General features: G+C 48.3%; 1 protein-coding gene across 1 annotated transcript in view; it reads right to left on the bottom strand.

Moving 5' to 3' along the window:
- Nucleotides 1-2867: 2867 nt before the first annotated feature.
- Nucleotides 2868-20608, bottom strand: part of LOC139379281 (NUAK family SNF1-like kinase 1) — a 29693-nt gene continuing 11952 nt past the window's right edge. The window contains exons 3-7 of the mRNA XM_071122083.1: nucleotides 19978-20129; nucleotides 8260-8325; nucleotides 7973-8092; nucleotides 6053-6185; nucleotides 2868-4195 (exon numbers count right to left, since the gene is read on the bottom strand). Of these exons, the coding sequence (XP_070978184.1) occupies nucleotides 3072-4195; nucleotides 6053-6185; nucleotides 7973-8092; nucleotides 8260-8325; nucleotides 19978-20129 (1595 nt within the window). The 3' untranslated portion in view covers nucleotides 2868-3071. The remainder of the gene's footprint in view (nucleotides 4196-6052; nucleotides 6186-7972; nucleotides 8093-8259; nucleotides 8326-19977; nucleotides 20130-20608) is intronic.

Raw genomic sequence — 20608 nt, 5'->3', positions numbered from 1 at the left:
CGCTGTAAAATCCAGGTACAAAATATAATTTCAGTCCATACAACACTTAACAAGACTGTTGGTTGTTATGGTAACACCCTGGGCCCTGAGCCATAAAGACCCCTGACCTTTCAGAATCATTCATTGGCTGATTTTGATTTATTTTGATGAGCTATCCGTTGGCGTATGTGACATTTCCACAGTGGGGCTCCATTGATTTCTCAACACTAATATGGTTCAGTCTGTTTGGGTTTCTCGGACACCACCCGATTGTTTAAATGTCTGGGTCTGTGTCCCAAATGGCAACCTATTTCCTATGTAGTGCACTCCTTTTCACAAAGGGCCCATAGAACTGCGTTCAAAAGTAACCAATAGGGTGCCATTTGGGACACAAACCCAGACATTTAAACAACCGTGTGGTGTTTGAGAAACCCAAACACACTGAAACATATAATTGCCTGGGTTATTTCTGTTCTAGAGTGGTACTGAAGGTTATGCCCTCTCACCAAGCCACGCTTCATAGAGCACATATAACTGGTCCAGCAGCACACAGGCTGTAGAGAGAGAAGGTCATCTATATGTAACACTTACAGTGAGCTAACACACTGCTGTTCTACCAAGGATGTATAGTACCAGCTACAGTGACTGTAATGACTTTCAGCTACAGTGACTGTAATGACTTTCAGCTACAGTGACTGTAATGACTTTCAGCTACAGTGACTGTAATGACTTTCAGCTACAGTGACTGTAATGACTTTCAGCTACAGTGACTGTAATGACCTTCAGCTACAGTGACTGTAATGACTTTCAGCTACAGTGACTGTAATGACTTTCAGCTACAGTGACTGTAATGACTTTCAGCTACAGTGACTGTAATGACTTTCAGCTACAGTGACTGTAATGACTTTCTGCTACAGTGACTGTAATGACTTTCAGCTACAGTGACTGTAATGACTTTCTGCTACAGTGACTGTAATGACTTTCAGCTACAGTGACTGTAATGACTTTCAGCTACAGTGACTGTAATGACTTTCAGCTACAGTGACTGTAATGACTTTCAGCTACAGTGACTGTAATGACTTTCAGCTACAGTGACTGTAATGACTTTCAGCTACAGTGACTGTAATGACTTTCAGCTACAGTGACTGTAATGACTTTCAGCTACAGTGACTGTAATGACTTTCAGCTGCAATGGCTGTAATGACTTTCAGCTACAGTGACTGTAATGACTTTCAGCTACAGTGACTGTAATGACTTTCAGCTGCAATGGCTGTAATGACTTTCAGCTACAGTGACTGTAATGACTTTCAGCTACAGTGACTGTAATGACTTTCAGCTACAGTGACTGTAATGACTTTCAGCTACAGTGACTGTAATGACTTTCAGCTACAGTGACTGTAATGACTTTCAGCTGAAATGTGTTGAACTGTGTATCTTCCCAACTTAAAGCTGAACTTATTTGGTCAGCTGAAACATAATTCCCTTCACCCTTCCAAACATTCTTTCCATTTTACCTTTTTCACTCAACCTTTCTCTCTCTCTCTACTCCCTCTTTCTTTTCCCAGCTACACTAAGCTACTATCGCTCTCTCTGTCTATCATCTCCCCCCCCTCTCTCTCTCTCACTCTCTCAGCCCTCTCTCTCTCTCAGCCCTCTCAGCCCTCTCTCTCTCTCTCTCAGCACTCTCTCAGCCCTCTCTCTCTCTCAGCCCTCTCTCTCTCAGCACTCTCTCTCTCTCTTTCTCTCTCTCTCAACCCCCTCTTTTCTCTCTCCACTCTCAGTCTTCAGTCTGGGGAGGAAGAGGTGTAACAGCCCTGGCCAGCACCCAACTTCCCTCCACAAACAAGACCTCTACAACCAACCCATTAACCCCTCCCACTAACTCACGTCTATCTACCCCTTGTTTTTTCAGTATTTCTCTTTCTAAAACAACGACAGGTCATTTACATATGGCCTACACATGAGCTAGTCCTGTAGACTGGAGGGCTTGTAGCCACAACTCTGTGAATCAACTTAAGTTTTGACTACACGTCTCTACCCACCTTCTTCTGTTCTTTCAGTCGTTCTGTCTTTCAGTCCCATTTCTAAAACAACTACAGTTCTACTGTGAAACCAAATGGTTACGAACATGAACAAGTCCTAGTTGTTTCGACTCGGGAGACTGCGTGGTCACAGCTCTGTGAATCGCCTCCCTATAGTTGTGTCTCGTGGTGAGTTTGGTTGGTTATCTATCTGTTCCTCCATAAACCTTCAGGAAATACAGTACATGATAAAATAGCACTAATAAAGGCACTTCCTGTGGACGGCCCATACAGTAGACTTATATCAATACACACGGTTTGCTCTTCAACCTTCCCACTGTGATACTGAACAATAGATGTCCTGCTGGATTAGGACATTCATGTCAATTCAATCAAGCAATACTATTATACAGTACCAGTCCTTGAAGGGTACATACACCTCAGTACGTCTTGAAATAACCAAAACACACAGGCAATATATGTCTGTTTCAACAATATAAATAGATAACACACGGTTATCATTAGGTTGAGATAACATGAACAGTAGTCCTAACTGTCTATTACATTGAGATAACATGAACAGTAGTCCTAACTGTCTATTACATTGAGATAACATGAACAGTAGTCCTAACTGTCTATTACATTGAGATAACATGAACAGTAGTCCTAACTGTCTATTACATTGAGATAACATGAACAGTAGTCCTAACTGTCTATTACATTGAGATAATATGAACAGTAGTCCTAACTGTCTGTTACATTGAGAGTAGTCCTGACTGTCCATTACATTGAGATAACATGAACAGTAGTCCTAACTGTCTATTACATTGAGCTTCACCACAGCATGGTTTGTGACTCTGAGTGACATACAACACAATACTTATTTAGCTCTATTGAACATATAAAGATGTACAGCAGCACTGTCTCTGAGAGGGTAGATTCAGTACATTAAGGTGGCTGGGATGCCCAGTTCACAACACACATGGCCAGTCCTAACCCAGAAATGAGGGTTCAAGTGTGTGTCTGTCCTTCCCATGTCCCTTCCCTTCCAAACTCCCAACTCCACCTCCTCTAGGTCAGATTGCTGCTGATGTCCAGGGTGTGTTGGTAGACCTGGGTCATATCATCCATGTCCCCTAGCAGAGAGAAGCTGCCGTCGTCACCAGGAGACCCTGGTGTCCCTCGGGTCCCCACCTTCCCCCCATGAAGCCCCCCTGCAGCCGTCTGGAGGCCCCGTCTGAAGCCTGCCAGCTGGAGTAGATCCTCAGCCGACATACAGGCCCTGACGTGTGGCTGCGGGGACGAGGGAGACCAATCCATTCCCATTAAGGGGGGAACACTGGAGAGACCCATCTCCTCACAGACAATACTGGAGGGTTTACTCTGGCTGCGAGAGAGGCCCGAGTCCCCCGGAGTCTCTCCGTGGTAGATCATATTGGACAGGCCACTGTGGAAGGAAGTGGAGTTGCCGTACTTCCCATTACGCTTCAATATGCCCTTTCTCCCCATGGACCTCTTTGTTGGTGAGCTGGCGGGTGGGGCCATGGAGGTGCTGCCCCCTAGCAGTTCAGAGGACTCACTGCGCTCCGGGGAGGAGTAGTAGCCAGACTCCCGCTGCTGGTTGTTCTTCAGGATGCCCTTCTTGGGGAGGGTGGGCACCATCTTGGCCGGCGAGACCCCCAGGCGATCCTGATCATTGTCCTCTTCCTCATCTCTCTCGGGGCTGGAGAGCAGCTCTCTTCCCTCGTGGAAGTGCAGGGAGCGACTCAGCTCGATCTCCCCCAGGCTGTGGGACCTCTGCTCAGACACATGCATCTTCAGGATCCCCTTGGGTCTCTTCAGTCCTGGTTTGTCTTTGTCTTCCCACGCGGTGTGATGGTGGAGCGCTCCGCTATCATTCTCCTTCCTGGACTTCCTCAGGCGCTGGCGGCCAGCGTGGGGGGGTACGGCAGGGTGTTCCGAGCGGGGGGGCTTGACCGGCACCACCCTGGGTGACTCTGTGGTGCGGTTCTGCCAGTCGATAAAGCGTGCTAGCGTTGGAGAAGAGATGCAGCCACTGTTGTCCTTCTGGACGTCACAGTCACACACAGTGGTCTTCCAGCCCCAATTGACCCACCAGTGGTTGGCGATGTCTTCCACCGTGGCTCGACGCTCAGGGTTAACCATCAACATCCAGCGGATCAGACCACGAGCATCTGGGAGAGAGTGGAAGGTGAGGCGGACAGAGACTTTAGCAACAATCTATGGCATTATTTAACAGACAGAGAGAGAGAGGAGACAAACAGAGAAAGAGGAGACAGTTACAGAGAAAGAGGAGAAGACAGTTACAGAGAGAGGGAGGAGACAGCTACAGAGCGAGAGAGAGCGAGAGAGAGCGAGAGAGAGAGAGAGCGAGAGAGAGAGAGAGAGAGAGAGAAGAGACAGCTACAGAGAGAGAGAGGAGACAGCTACAGAGAGCGAGAGAGAGAGAGAGAGGAGACAGCTACAGAGAGAGAGAGGAGACAGCTACAGAGAGAGAGAGAGAGAGAGAGAGAGAGAGAGAGAGAGAGAGAGAGAGAGGAGACAGCTACAGAGAGAGAGAGGGGAGACAGCTACAGAGAGAGAGAGGGGGGATACAGCTACAGAGTGAGAGGAGACAAACAGAGAGAAAGGAGTCAGCTACAAAAAGAGAGAGGAGACAGCTACACAGAGAGAGAGAGAGAAGTGATAGCTAAAGAGAGAGAGAGAGAGGAGACAGCTACACAGAGAGAGAGAGAGAGAGGAGACAGCTACAGAGAGAGAGAGAGGAGACAGCTACAGAGAGAGAGAGGGGAGACATCTACAAAAAGAGAGGAGACAGCTACAGAGAGAGGGGAGACAGCTACAAAAAGAGAGAGGAGACAGCTAGAGAAAGAGAGAGAGAGAGGAGATAGCTACAGAGCGAGACAGAGAGGAGACAGCTACAGAGAGAGAAAGAAAAAGGAGACAGCTACAGAGAGAGAGAGGAGACAGCTACAGAAAGAAAGAGGAGACAGCTACAGAGAGCGAAAGAAAGAGGAGACGGCTACAGAGAGAGAAAGAAAGAGGAGACAGCTACAGAGAGAGAGAGGAGACAGCTACAGAGAGCGAGAGAGCGACAGCTACAGAGAGAGAGGGAAAGAGGAGACAGCTACAGAGAGAGAGAGGGGGGATACAGCGTGAGTGAGAGGAGACAAACAGAGTGAGAGGAGACAAACAGAGAGAAAGGAGTCAGCTACAAAAAGAGAGAGGAGACAGCTACACAGAGAGAGAGAGAGAGGTGATAGCTAAAGAGAGAGAGAGAGAGGAGACAGCTACACAGAGAGAGAGAGAGAGAGGAGACAGCTACAGAGAGAGAGAGAGGAGACAGCTACAGAGAGAGAGAGGGGAGACATCTACAAAAAGAGAGGAGACAGCTACAGAGAGAGGGGAGACAGCTACAAAAAGAGAGAGGAGACAGCTAGAGAGAGAGAGAGAGAGAGAGAGAGAGAGAGAGAGGAGATAGCTACAGAGCGAGACAGAGAGGAGACAGCTACAGAGAGAGAAAGAAAAAGGAGACAGCTACAGAGAGAGAGAGGAGACAGCTACAGAAGGAAAGAGGAGACAGCTACAGAGAGCGAAAGAAAGAGGAGACGGCTACAGAGAGAGAAAGAAAGAGGAGACAGCTACAGAGAGAGAGAGGAGACAGCTACAGAGAGCGAGAGAGAGACAGCTACAGAGAGAGAGGGAAAGAGGAGACAGCTACAGAGAGAGAAAGAAGGTGGAGACAGCTACACAGAGAGAGAGAGAGAGAGGAGACAGCTACAGAGAGAGAGAGAGAGAGAGAGAGAGGGGACAGCTACAGAGAGAGAGAGAAAGAGGAAACAGCTACAGAGAGAGAGAGGAGACAGCTACAGAGAGAGAGAGAGGAGACAGCTACAGAGAGAGCGAGATAGAGAAAGAGGAGACAGCTACAGAGAGAGAAAGAAAGAGGAGACAGCTACAGAGAGAGAGAGAGAGAAGACAGCTACAGCGCGAGAAAGAAAGAGGACACCGCAACAGAGTTAAACTAGTACCTGAGGACTGTGTAGGTTCCCTGTACTCTCCGTTGGTGATCTGGCGGATGAGTTTATTGTGGTCTTCCCCATCAAAGGGCATGGTCCCATAGACCAGGGTGTAGAGAAGCACTCCCAGGGCCCAACTGTCTACCTGGAAACACAACACACTGGTAGTTACAATACTGTCTACCTGGAAACACTACTTTCTACCTGGAAACACAACACACTGGTAGTTACAATACTGTCGACCTGGAAACACTACTGTCTACCTGGAAACACTACTGTCTACCTGGAAACACTACTGTCTACCTGGAAACACAACACGCTGGTAGTTACAATAGTGTCCATAGCGTTCTTGTATGGTGGCCTCAGTAGCACACAGACCTCAAGGCTGCTGATTTACTACTGTTGGTTTGTCATGGTTATACTTCCTACTGCTGGCTAAGATAATGGCCCTTTAATGTGTTTTAACAGAAAGAATAACACGACTCTGTATCTTCTCCAAACACTCCGTTCTTTTAATGTGTTTTAACAGAAAGAATAACACGATTCTGTATCTTCTCCAAACACTCCGTTCTTTGCACACTGATTGCTGTTGTAAAAGCCATGTCAAGGTCTGTGACTTAAGTGATTGGGTTCTGTTCTGATGAGGTTGCCTTTGGCTCTGAGGTATAGACCTTAGGCTTCGGCCCAAATTACAGCCTATTCCCTATGTAGTGACCAGGGCTCATAGAGAATATGGTTTCATTTGGGACACAGGCCGTATTCTCTGATTAGCTGAGATAATCTCCAGGAATCACAGTGTTCTGTAAACCACAGCTAGCTGGGAAACAATGGGGAAGTCTACTCCCCTGACTCCATAACCTCAGTGCGTGCGTGCGTGTGCGTGCATGCATGTATATAGAGCTGTGATTGTTGGCTTGGACTCTGTCGGTCTCGGCCTCTTTGACCAGCTGTGTCAAACCGAGGAAGGGCTTTTCTCAGGAAGCTAAAGGAGATGGGAGTAGAGGAGGGGTGACAGGGTCAGCTGGTGTAAGGGTCATTATGTCAGATTTACTGTAGGGTGGGAGAGGGGCGTCTCCTAATGCCTCATGAAATGATGGGACTCAGTGAAATCCTGGAGTCATAGTCATTCTGGGTCTATGTTTGGTAACATGTTGAGACTCCTTTCAGATGAGTGAGCTGACCTGGGCTGGCTGTTGGGGAAGTGGCTGTGAAGCCTGGCTGGCTGGGCCTGACAGGATGTGTGTGTGTGTGTGTGTGTGTGTGTGTGTGTGTGTGTGTCAGAAGTGTGTGTGTGTGTGTGTGTGTGTGTGTGTGTGTGTGTGTGTGTCAGAAGTGTGTGTGTGTGTGTGTGTGTCAGAAGTGTGTGTGTGTGTGTGTGTGTGTGTGTGTGTGTGTGTGTGTGTGTCAGAAGTGTGTGTGTGTGTGTGAGTAAACTTCCTCCAAGACAGGAACGGGTGTTCACTACCTTCACTTGTCAGCTTAAGGACAAACCCAGAAGACCCAGGGAGCAAGAGCACTTTTTGGGATGGGGGTTCCCTTCAGTGTTTCCCTTATCCAACTGTTATAGGGAATTTGTTCTGGGGATTTTCCACTGGTGAGAACCCGGGAGTTTAGATTTGTGTCTTATTTCCATGAGCCTCAGAGAGAGTATGATTTACAGCAGGATCAGTCCAGCAGGTCTGAAATAAGACTCTCTGGGTTTCAGAATGACACAGGTCAGAAGTGAAGAGAAGGATTTCCCTTGTTCCCTGCCATGTGGGCTATTCGTGTCTTACAGTGTGTGTGTGTGTGTGTGTGTGTGTGTGTGTGTGTGTGTGTGTGTGTGTGTGTGTGTGTGTGTATGTGTGTGTATGTGTATGTGTGTGTGTATGTGTATGTATGTGTGTGTGTATGTGTATGTGTATGTGTGTGTGTGTGTGTGTGTGTGTGTACCTCTGGACCATGGTAGGGCCTGCCGTTGACGATCTCTGGTGAGGCGTACAGAGGGCTGCCACAGAACGTCTGAAGGAGCTCTTCTTTGTGGTAAAGGTTGGACAGACCAAAGTCAGCAATCTGGAGGAGAGAAGAGCATGACAATCAACGTTAAATGACCCTTGGATAAGACTCGCAGATCCCTGATTGCACCTGTAAAGAGACTGTACCTATCGTTAAGATGCTGTGTTGAAATACAGCATATGAAAGACAAGAGATGGACATCTCTACGGGGTCAAAGGTCTTACCTTGATATTACAGTTTTCATCCAGCAGCACGTTTTCCAGTTTTATATCCCTGTGCACCACTCCGTTCTACAAAGACAAAACAGGAGTACAAAACAGTCTAATTAAACTGTGACCCATTTACACACACACACGCCCACGTACACACACACACGCCCACGTACACACACACACGCCCACGTACACACACGCACGCCCACGTACACACACACACGCCCACGTACACACACACACGCCCACGTACACACACACACGCCCACGTACACACACACACGCCCACGTACACACACACACACGCCCACGTACACACACACACGCCCACGTACACACACACGCCCACGTACACACACACACACCTGCGCGCACACATACACATGCCCACGTACACACACACACACACGCCCACACACACACGCCCACGTACACACACACGCCCACGTACACACACACATGCGCACTTTTCTTTTGTCTACTATGTTTGGTGAGCTCATCCGCAATGGTTATTTTCAAGTGGCACATGTTCTGTATAAATGTAGCATCTTTAATTCATGTCAATGACATAAAGTACATCTCTCGTGTTGTTGGGTGACACACTAAACAGCTGTTAAACATGTGGGACACAGGATCCGCATCTCAAACACCACCCTATTCCCTACATAGTGCACTACTTCGGGCCAGAGCCCCATGGGCCCAGGTCATAATGAGTGCAGTAGTCAGTGCATGTAGGGATCAGGGTGCCATTTGGAATTCAGCCAGTGACAGGAAGTGTGGTCATGGTTCAATATGAACCAGAAGAACCACGTGAACAGTTTGACCATGCTCTGTGTGTTGATAATTCACTTAACCAGGGAAGGCAGATGTGCTCAAAGAAAGATGTGGCCGACCTCTCTCTCTCTCTGTCTCTGTCTCTCTGTCTCTCTCTCTCTCTCTCTCTGTCTCTCTCTCTCTCTCTCTCTCTCTCTCTCTCTCTCTCTCTGTCTCTCTCTCTCTCTCTCTCTCTCTCTCTCTGTCTCTCTCTCTCTCTCTCTGTCTCTCTCTCTCTCTCTCTCTCTGTCTCTCTCTCCCCCTCTCTCCCCTCTCTCTCTCTCTCTCTCTCTCTCTGTCTCTCTCTCTCTCTCTCTCTCTCTCTCTGTCTCTCTCTCTCTCTCTCTCTCTGTCTCTCTCTCTCTCTCTCTCTCTCTCTGTCTCTCTCTCTCTCTCTCTCTCTCTCTCTCTGTCTCTCTCTCTCTGTCTCTCTCTCTCTCTCTCTGTCTCTCACTCTCTCTCTCTCTCTCTCTGTCTCTCTCTCTCTCTCTCTCTCTCTCTCTCTCTCTCTCTGTCTCTCTCTCTCTGTCTCTCTCTCTCTCTCTCTCTCTCTCTCTCTCTCTCTCTGTCTCTCTCTCCCCCTCTCTCTCTCTCTCTCTGTCTCTCTCTCCCCCTCTCCCTCCCTCCCTCCCTCCCTCCCTCTCTATCTGTAGGGAGGAAGCAGGGGAAGTCTATACTCTGCCACACTTCCTTCCGTCTGTCACTGCAGCGCTGCCCTGTCCTAACCTACTGTATCTCTATGTCCGGCTCCTCCCTCCTCACCATGTCACGGTTGCCCCCGACAACTCCCTCACCAGGATGTCACGGTTGCCCCCCGACAACTCCCTCACCAGGATGTCATGGTTGGCCCCCGACAACTCCCTCACCAGGATGTCAGCAGCAGCTGTAGCCAGCCCTATCTGTCAGTCATCCTCTCCCAGCTGGCACCCTATTCCCTTTGCAGTGCACACTTGTTTTAACCAGGGCCCATAGTAGTGCACTATATTTGGGATGCACCCTCTGTCTCTCCCAGCTGGGGATATGACATCACTCCACCAGGACCTACAGTAATGACATCAGTCATAGCCACCAGCTGTAGGGTCTGTGGAGGACAAAGGGCCAACACTCTCTCTGTCTCCCCAGGGAACAGCACTCAACCTGGAGGTGGAGAGGGCCTGGGGGAAGGGGAGGGTGGGGGATGGGCTGCTACATGGGCACAGAAGGGCAATTATGTGTCTTATTGTGTGAGCTAACTCTGGTCTGCTGTAGGGTACTGTACTCTGGTCTGTTGTAGGGTACTGTACTCTGGTCTGCTGTGGTGTACTGCACTCTGGTCTGCTGTAGGGTACTGTACTCTGGTCTGCTGTAGGGTAATGTACTCTGGTCTGCTGTAGGGTAATGTACTCTGGTCTGTTGTAGGGTAATGTACTCTGGTCTGCTGTAGGGTACTGTACTCTAGTCTGCTGTAGGGTACTGTACTCTTCTGGTCTGCTGTAGGGTACTGTACTCTGGTCTGCTGTAGGGTACTGTACTCTGGTCTGCTGTAGGGTACTGTACTCTGGTCTGCTGTAGGGTAATGTACTCTGGTCTGCTGTAGGGTAATGTACTCTGGTCTGCTGTAGGGTAATGTACTCTAGTCTGCTGTAGGGTACTGTACTCTGGTCTGTTGTAGGGTACTGTACTCTGGTCTGCTGTAGGGTAATGTACTCTGGTCTGTTGTAGGGTACTGTACTCTGGTCTGCTGTAGGGTAATGTACTCTGGTCTGTTGTAGGGTACTGTAGAGTAATGTACTCTGGTCTGCTGTAGGGTAATGTAGAGTAATGTACTCTGGTCTGCTGTAGGGTAATGTAGGGTAATGTACTCGGGTCTGCTGTAGGGTACTGTACCCTGGTCTGCTGTAGGGTAATGGACTCTGGTCTGCTGTAGGGTACTGTAATCTGGTCTGCTGTAGGGTAATGTACTCTGGTCTGTTGTAGGGTAATGTACTCTGGTCTGCTGTAGGGTACTGTACTCTAGTCTGCTGTAGGGTACTGTACTCTTCTGGTCTGTTGTAGGGTACTGTACTCTGGTCTGCTGTAGGGTAATGTACTCTGGTCTGTTGTAGGGTACTGTAGAGTAATGTACTCTGGTCTGCTGTAGGGTAATGTAGAGTAATGTACTCTGGTCTGCTGTAGGGTAATGTAGGGTAATGTACTCGGGTCTGCTGTAGGGTACTGTACCCTGGTCTGCTGTAGGGTAATGGACTCTGGTCTGCTGTAGGGTACTGTAATCTGGTCTGCTGTAGGGTAATGTACTCTGGTCTGTTGTAGGGTAATGTACTCTGGTCTGCTGTAGGGTACTGTACTCTAGTCTGCTGTAGGGTACTGTACTCTTCTGGTCTGTTGTAGGGTACTGTACTCTGGTCTGCTGTAGGGTAATGTACTCTGGTCTGTTGTAGGGTACTGTACTCTGGTCTGCTGTAGGGTATGTACTCTGGTCTGCTGTAGGGTACTGTACTCTGGTCTGCTGTAGGGTAATGTACTCTAGTCTGCTGTAGGGTACTGTTCTCTGGTCTGTTGTAGGGTACTGTACTCTGGTCTGCTGTAGGGTAATGTACTCTGGTCTGTTGTAGGGTACTGTACTCTGGTCTGTTGTAGGGTACTGTACTCTGGTCTGCTGTAGGGTAATGTACTCTGGTCTGTTGTAGGGTACTGTAGAGTAATGTACTCTGGTCTGCTGTAGGGTAATGTAGAGTAATGTACTCTGGTCTGCTGTAGGGTAATGTAGGGTAATGTACTCGGGTCTGCTGTAGGGTACTGTACCCTGGTCTGCTGTAGGGTAATGTACTCTGGTCTGCTGTAGGGTACTGTAATCTGGTCTGCTGTAGGGTAATGTACTCTGGTCTGTTGTAGGGTACTGTACCCTGGTCTGCTGTAGGGTAATGTACTCTGGTCTGCTGTAGGGTACTGTAATCTGGTCTGCTGTAGGGTAATGTACTCTGGTCTGCTGTAGGGTACTGTACTCTGGTCTGCTGTAGGGTACTGTACTCTGGTCTGCTGTAGGGTAATGTTCTCTGGTCTGCTGTAGGGTAATGTACTCTGGTCTGCTGTAGGGTACTGTACTCTGGTCTGCTGTAGGGTAATGTTCTCTGGTCTGCTGTAGGGTAATGTACTCTAGTCTGCTGTAGGGTAATGTACTCTGGTCTGCTGTAGGGTAATGTACTCTGGTCTGCTGTAGGGTAATGTACTCTGGTCTGTTGTAGGGTACTGTACTCTGGTCTGCTGTAGGGTAATGTACTCTGGTCTGCTGTGGTGTACTGTACTCTGGTCTGCTGTAGGGTACTGTACTCTAGTCTGCTGTAGGGTAATGTTCTCTGGTCTGCTGTAGGGTAATGTACTCTGGTCTGCTGTAGGGTAATGTACTCTGGTCTGCTGTAGGTTACTGTACTCTAGTCTGCTGTAGGGTACTGTACTCTTCTGGTCTGCTGTAGGGTACTGTACTCTGGTCTGCTGTAGGGTAATGTACTCTGGTCTGTTGTAGGGTACTGTACTCTGGTCTGCTGTAGGGTAATGTACTCTGTTCTGCTGTAGGGTAATGTACTCTGGTCTGCTGTAGAGTACTGTACTCTAGTCTGCTGTAGGGTACTGTACTCTGGTCTGTTGTAGGGTACTGTACTCTGGTCTGCTGTAGGGTAATGTACTCTAGTCTGCTGTAATGTACTGTACTCTGGTCTGTTGTAGGGTACTGTACTCTGGTCTGCTGTAGGGTAATGTACTCTGGTCTGTTGTAGGGTACTGTACTCTGGTCTGCTGTAGGGTAATGTACTCTGGTCTGTTGTAGGGTACTGTAGAGTAATGTACTCTGGTCTGCTGTAGGGTAATGTAGGGTAATGTACTCGGGGCTGCTGTAGGGTACTGTACCCTGGTCTGCTGTAGGGTAATGTACTCTGGTCTGCTGTAGGGTACTGTAATCTGGTCTGCTGTAGGGTAATGTTCTCTGGTCTGCTGTAGGGTAATGTTCTCTGGTCTGCTGTAGGGTAATGTACTCTGGTCTGCTGTAGGGTAATGTACTCTGGTCTGCTGTAGGGTAATGTACTCTGGTCTGTTGTAGGGTACTGTACTCTGGTCTGCTGTAGGCTAATGTACTCTGGTCTGCTGTAGGGTAATGTACTCTGGTCTGCTGTAGGGTACTGTACTCTAGTCTGCTGTAGGGTACTGTACTCTGGTCTATTGTAGGGTACTGTACTCTAGTCTGCTGTAGGGTAATGTACTCTAGTCTGCTGTAGGGTACTGTACTCTGGTCTGTTGTAGGGTACTGTACTCTGGTCTGCTGTAGGGTAATGTACTCTGGTCTGTTGTAGGGTACTGTACTCTGGTCTGCTGTAGGGTACTGTACTCTAGTCTGCTGTAGGGTACTGTACTCTGGTCTGTTGTGGGGTACTGTACTCTGGTCTGCTGTAGGGTAATGTACTCTGGTCTGTTGTAGGGTACTGTAGAGTAATGTACTCTGGTCTGCTGTAGGGTAATGTAGGGTAATGTACTCTGGTCTGCTGTAGGGTAATGTACTCTGGTCTGTTGTAGGGTACTGTACCCTGGTCTGCTGTATGGTAATGTACTCTGGTCTGCTGTAGGGTACTGTAATCTGGTCTGCTGTAGGGTAATGTAGAGTAATGTACTCTGGTCTGCTGTAGGGTAATGTAGGGTAATGTACTCTGGTCTGCTGTAGGGTACTGTACCCTGGTCTGCTGTAGGGTAATGTACTCTGGTCTGTTGTAGGGTACTGTACCCTAGTCTGCTGTAGGGTACTGTACTCTGGTCTGTTGTGGGGTACTGTACTCTGGTCTGCTGTAGGGTAATGTACTCTGGTCTGTTGTAGGGTACTGTAGAGTAATGTACTCTGGTCTGCTGTAGGGTAATGTAGGGTAATGTACTCTGGTCTGCTGTAGGGTAATGTACTCTGGTCTGTTGTAGGGTACTGTACCCTGGTCTGCTGTATGGTAATGTACTCTGGTCTGCTGTAGGGTACTGTAATCTGGTCTGCTGTAGGGTAATGTAGAGTAATGTACTCTGGTCTGCTGTAGGGTAATGTAGGGTAATGTACTCTGGTCTGCTGTAGGGTACTGTACCCTGGTCTGCTGTAGGGTAATGTACTCTGGTCTGTTGTAGGGTACTGTACCCTGGTCTGCTGTATGGTAATGTACTCTGGTCTGCTGTAGGGTACTGTAATCTGGTCTGCTGTAGGGTAATGTACTCTGGTCTGCTGTAGGGTACTGTACTCTGGTCTGCTGTAGGGTACTGTACTCTGGTCTGCTGTAGGGTAATGTTCTCTGGTCTGCTGTAGGGTAATGTACTCTGGTCTGCTGTAGGGTAATGTAGAGTAATGTACTCTGGTCTGCTGTAGGGTAATGTAGAGTAATGTACTCTGGTCTGCTGTAGGGTAATGTAGGGTAATGTACTCTGGTCTGCTGTAGGGTACTGTACCCTGGTCTGCTGTAGGGTAATGTACTCTGGTCTGTTGTAGGGTACTGTACCCTGGTCTGCTGTATGGTAATGTACTCTGGTCTGCTGTAGGGTACTGTAATCTGGTCTGCTGTAGGGTAATGTACTCTGGTCTGCTGTAGGGTACTGTACTCTGGTCTGCTGTAGGGTACTGTACTCTGGTCTGCTGTAGGGTAATGTTCTCTGGTCTGCTGTAGGGTAATGTACTCTGGTCTGCTGTAGAGTAATGTACTCTGGTCTGCTGTAGGGTAATGTAGAGTAATGTACTCTGGTCTGCTGTAGGGTACTGTAATCTGGTCTGCTGTAGGGTAATGTACTCTGGTCTGTTGTAGGGTACTGTACTCTGGTCTGTTGTAGGGTACTGTACCCTGGTCTGCTGTAGGGTACTGTAATCTGGTCTGCTGTAGGGTAATATACTCTGGTCTGCTTTAGGGTACTGTACTCTGGTCTGCTGTAGGGTACTGTACTCTGGTCTGCTGTAGGGTAATGTTCTCTGGTCTGCTGTAGGGTAATGTACTCTGGTCTGCTGTAGGGTAATGTACTCTGGTCTGCTGTAGGGTAATGTTCTCTGGTCTGCTGTAGGGTAATGTTCTCTGGTCTGCTGTAGGGTAATGTACTCTGGTCTGCTGTAGGGTAATGTTCTCTGGTCTGCTGTAGGGTAATGTTTTCTGGTCTGCTGTAGGGTAATGTACTCTGGTCTGCTGTAGGGTAATGTTCTCTGGTCTGCTGTAGGGTAATGTTGTCTGGTCTGCTGTAGGGTAATGTTGCCTGGTCTGCTGTAGGGTAATGTACTCTGGTCTGCTGTAGGGTAATGTACTCTGGTCTGTTGTAGGGTACTGTACTCTGGTCTGCTGTAGGGTAATGTACTCTGGTCTGTTGTAGGGTACTGTACTCTGGTCTGCTGTAGGGTAATGTACTCTGGTCTGTTGTAGGGTACTGTAGAGTAATGTACTCTGGTCTGCTGTAGGGTAATGTAGAGTAATGTACTCTGGTCTGCTGTAGGGTAATGTAGGGTAATGTACTCGGGTCTGCTGTAGGGTACTGTACCCTGGTCTGCTGTAGGGTAATGGACTCTGGTCTGCTGTAGGGTACTGTAATCTGGTCTGCTGTAGGGTAATGTACTCTGGTCTGTTGTAGGGTAATGTACTCTGGTCTGCTGTAGGGTACTGTACTCTAGTCTGCTGTAGGGTACTGTACTCTTCTGGTCTGTTGTAGGGTACTGTACTCTGGTCTGCTGTAGGGTAATGTACTCTGGTCTGTTGTAGGGTACTGTACTCTGGTCTGCTGTAGGGTATGTACTCTGGTCTGCTGTAGGGTACTGTACTCTGGTCTGCTGTAGGGTACTGTACTCTGGTCTGTTGTAGGGTACTGTACTCTGGTCTGCTGTAGGGTAATGTACTCTGGTCTGTTGTAGGGTACTGTACTCTGGTCTGTTGTAGGGTACTGTACTCTGGTCTGCTGTAGGGTAATGTAGAGTAATGTACTCTGGTCTGCTGTAGGGTAATGTAGGGTAATGTACTCGGGTCTGCTGTAGGGTACTGTAACCTGGTCTGCTGTAGGGTAATGTACTCTGGTCTGCTGTAGGGTACTGTAATCTGGTCTGCTGTAGGGTAATGTACTCTGGTCTGTTGTAGGGTACTGTACCCTGGTCTGCTGTAGGGTAATGTACTCTGGTCTGCTGTAGGGTACTGTAATCTGGTCTGCTGTAGGGTAATGTACTCTGGTCTGCTGTAGGGTACTGTACTCTGGTCTGCTGTAGGGTACTGTACTCTGGTCTGCTGTAGGGTAATGTTCTCTGGTCTGCTGTAGGGTAATGTACCAGATCTGGTCTGCTGTAGGGTAATGTACTCTGGTCTGCTGTAGGGTAATGTTCTCTGGTCTGCTGTAGGGTAATGTACTCTAGTCTGCTGTAGGGTAATGTACTCTGGTCTGCTGTAGGGTAATGTACTCTGGTCTGCTGTAGGGTAATGTACTCTGGTATGTTGTAGGGTACTGTACTCTGGTCTGCTGTAGGGTAATGTACTCTGGTCTGCTGTGGTGTACTGTACTCTGGTCTGCTGTAGGGTACTGTACTCTAGTCTGCTGTAGGGTAATGTTCTCTGGTCTGCTGTAGGGTAATGTACTCTGGTCTGCTGTAGGGTAATGTACTCTGGTCTGCTGTAGGTTACTGTACTCTAGTCTGCTGTAGGGTACTGTACTCTTCTGGTCTGCTGTAGGGTACTGTACTCTGGTCTGCTGTAGGGTAATGTACTCTGGTCTGTTGTAGGGTACTGTACTCTGGTCTGCTGTAGGGTAATGTACTCTGGTCTGCTGTAGGGTAATGTACTCTGGTCTGCTGTAGAGTACTGTACTCTAGTCTGCTGTAGGGTACTGTACTCTGGTCTGTTGTAGGGTACTGTACTCTGGTCTGCTGTAGGGTAATGTACTCTAGTCTGCTGTAATGTACTGTACTCTGGTCTGTTGTAGGGTACTGTACTCTGGTCTGCTGTAGGGTAATGTACTCTGGTCTGTTGTAGGGTACTGTACTCTGGTCTGCTGTAGGGTAATGTACTCTGGTCTGTTGTAGGGTACTGTAGAGTAATGTACTCTGGTCTGCTGTAGGGTAATGTAGGGTAATGTACTCGGGGCTGCTGTAGGGTACTGTACCCTGGTCTGCTGTAGGGTAATGTACTCTGGTCTGCTGTAGGGTACTGTAATCTGGTCTGCTGTAGGGTAATGTTCTCTGGTCTGCTGTAGGGTAATGTTCTCTGGTCTGCTGTAGGGTAATGTACTCTGGTCTGCTGTAGGGTAATGTACTCTGGTCTGCTGTAGGGTACTGTACTCTGGTCTGTTGTAGGGTACTGTACTCTAGTCTGCTGTAGGGTAATGTACTCTAGTCTGCTGTAGGGTACTGTACTCTGGTCTGTTGTAGGGTACTGTACTCTGGTCTGCTGTAGGGTAATGTACTCTGGTCTGTTGTAGGGTACTGTACTCTGGTCTGCTGTAGGGTACTGTACTCTAGTCTGCTGTAGGGTACTGTACTCTGGTCTGTTGTGGGGTACTGTACTCTGGTCTGCTGTAGGGTAATGTACTCTGGTCTGTTGTAGGGTACTGTAGAGTAATGTACTCTGGTCTGCTGTAGGGTAATGTAGGGTAATGTACTCTGGTCTGCTGTAGGGTAATGTACTCTGGTCTGTTGTAGGGTACTGTACCCTGGTCTGCTGTATGGTAATGTACTCTGGTCTGCTGTAGGGTACTGTAATCTGGTCTGCTGTAGGGTAATGTAGAGTAATGTACTCTGGTCTGCTGTAGGGTAATGTAGGGTAATGTACTCTGGTCTGCTGTAGGGTACTGTACCCTGGTCTGCTGTAGGGTAATGTACTCTGGTCTGTTGTAGGGTACTGTACCCTAGTCTGCTGTAGGGTACTGTACTCTGGTCTGTTGTGGGGTACTGTACTCTGGTCTGCTGTAGGGTAATGTACTCTGGTCTGTTGTAGGGTACTGTAGAGTAATGTACTCTGGTCTGCTGTAGGGTAATGTAGGGTAATGTACTCTGGTCTGCTGTAGGGTAATGTACTCTGGTCTGTTGTAGGGTACTGTACCCTGGTCTGCTGTATGGTAATGTACTCTGGTCTGCTGTAGGGTACTGTAATCTGGTCTGCTGTAGGGTAATGTAGAGTAATGTACTCTGGTCTGCTGTAGGGCAATGTAGGGTAATGTACTCTGGTCTGCTGTAGGGTACTGTACCCTGGTCTGCTGTAGGGTAATGTACTCTGGTCTGTTGTAGGGTACTGTACCCTGGTCTGCTGTATGGTAATGTACTCTGGTCTGCTGTAGGGTACTGTAATCTGGTCTGCTGTAGGGTAATGTACTCTGGTCTGCTGTAGGGTACTGTACTCTGGTCTGCTGTAGGGTACTGTACTCTGGTCTGCTGTAGGGTAATGTTCTCTGGTCTGCTGTAGGGTAATGTACTCTGGTCTGCTGTAGAGTAATGTACTCTGGTCTGCTGTAGGGTAATGTAGAGTAATGTACTCTGGTCTGCTGTAGGGTAATGTAGAGTAATGTACTCTGGTCTGCTGTAGGGTAATGTAGGGTAATGTACTCTGGTCTGCTGTAGGGTACTGTACCCTGGTCTGCTGTAGGGTAATGTACTCTGGTCTGTTGTAGGGTACTGTACCCTGGTCTGCTGTATGGTAATGTACTCTGGTCTGCTGTAGGGTACTGTAATCTGGTCTGCTGTAGGGTAATGTACTCTGGTCTGCTGTAGGGTACTGTACTCTGGTCTGCTGTAGGGTACTGTACTCTGGTCTGCTGTAGGGTAATGTTCTCTGGTCTGCTGTAGGGTAATGTACTCTGGTCTGCTGTAGAGTAATGTACTCTGGTCTGCTGTAGGGTAATGTAGAGTAATGTACTCTGGTCTGATGTAGGGTACTGTAATCTGGTCTGCTGTAGGGTAATGTACTCTGGTCTGTTGTAGGGTACTGTACTCTGGTCTGTTGTAGGGTACTGTACCCTGGTCTGCTGTAGGGTACTGTAATCTGGTCTGCTGTAGGGTAATGTACTCTGGTCTGCTTTAGGGTACTGTACTCTGGTCTGCTGTAGGGTACTGTACTCTGGTCTGCTGTAGGGTAATGTTCTCTGGTCTGCTGTAGGGTAATGTACTCTGGTCTGCTGTAGGGTAATGTACTCTGGTCTGCTGTAGGGTAATGTTCTCTGGTCTGCTGTAGGGTAATGTTCTCTGGTCTGCTGTAGGGTAATGTACTCTGGTCTGCTGTAGGGTAATGTTCTCTGGTCTGCTGTAGGGTAATGTTCTCTGGTCTGCTGTAGGGTAATGTTCTCTGGTCTGCTGTAGGGTAATGTACTCTGGTCTGCTGTAGGGTAATGTTCTCTGGTCTGCTGTAGGGTAATGTTGTCTGGTCTGCTGTAGGGTAATGTTGTCTGGTCTGCTGTAGGGTAATGTACTCTGGTCTGCTGTAGGGTAATGTACTCTGGTCTGTTGTAGGGGAATGTACTCTGGTCTGCTGTAGGGGAATGTACTCTGGTCTGCTGTAGGGTAATGTAGGGTAATGTTCTCTGGTCTGCTGTAGGGTACTGTACTCTGGTCTGCTGTAGGGTAATGTAATCTGGTCTGCTGTAGGGTAATGTGCTCTGGTCTGCTGTAGGGTAATGTACTCTGGTCTGCTGTAGGGTAATGTTCTCTGGTCTGCTGTAGGGTAATGTTCTCTGGTCTGCTGTAGGGTAATGTACTCTGGTCTGCTGTAGGGTAATGTACTCTGGTCTGATGTAGGGTAATGTACCCTTTAACTCTGGTTTCCAACTACAGAATGGATGTGTGTGGGTTGGGACAACTGCATAGCTTTTCCTTGTAGAAATGTCCATTGGCTTAGGGCACAGACCTAGGATCAGCTCAGCCTTCCCCAACTCCTAGCCTTTACCATACAGAAGATAGTAAAACTGACCTCAGATCAGCGTATCTCTTACCTTGTGACAGTGGTGCACGGCAGAAACAATCTGCCTGAAGAAGTGTCGTGTCTCTCTCTCGCTCAGCCGCCGTCGCTCGCTGATGTAATCATACAACTCTCCCTTACTGGCGTATTCCATCACGATCACTATCTTGTCCTTGTTCTCAAACACTGGACACAAGGACATACACAGAGGACAACGTCAGGATGGGAGGAGTTTGAAATCAGCAAACCCATCTCAGCTTGCATCTCAAATAGCCCTCTATTTCCAGATATAGTGAACACTACTTTTGACCAGGGCCCACCGGGTCCACAGTTTCAACAATGGGGCCCTTTGGAGTAAATCCAGAATACAGAGAGACATACTGTCGCCAATTTAGCACGACTGGGGATCTTGCTTCTGTGCTTCAACGGCGAGGTCACTGATACTGTTCACATTGTTGTGTTATACTGCTGTTAACTGTTTAGAATAGGGACACTGTTCTACCCTGATATAGTTGAGGAACACTGGGATATCTGAGATGTCCTCACCCAGGACAGTTGGTAGAAGTCATGTTGGTAGACCTTCTGGTGAGAACAGTGATTGTGTGTGTGTGTGTGTGTGTGTGTGTGTGTGTGTGTGTGTTGGTTCTTCCATCCTGTGTGCGTAC

Source organism: Oncorhynchus clarkii, chromosome 21 (genome assembly GCF_045791955.1).
Source record: "Oncorhynchus clarkii lewisi isolate Uvic-CL-2024 chromosome 21, UVic_Ocla_1.0, whole genome shotgun sequence".
Lineage (NCBI taxonomy): Eukaryota > Metazoa > Chordata > Actinopteri > Salmoniformes > Salmonidae > Oncorhynchus > Oncorhynchus clarkii.
This window is presented reverse-complemented; position numbering and strand designations above follow the sequence as displayed.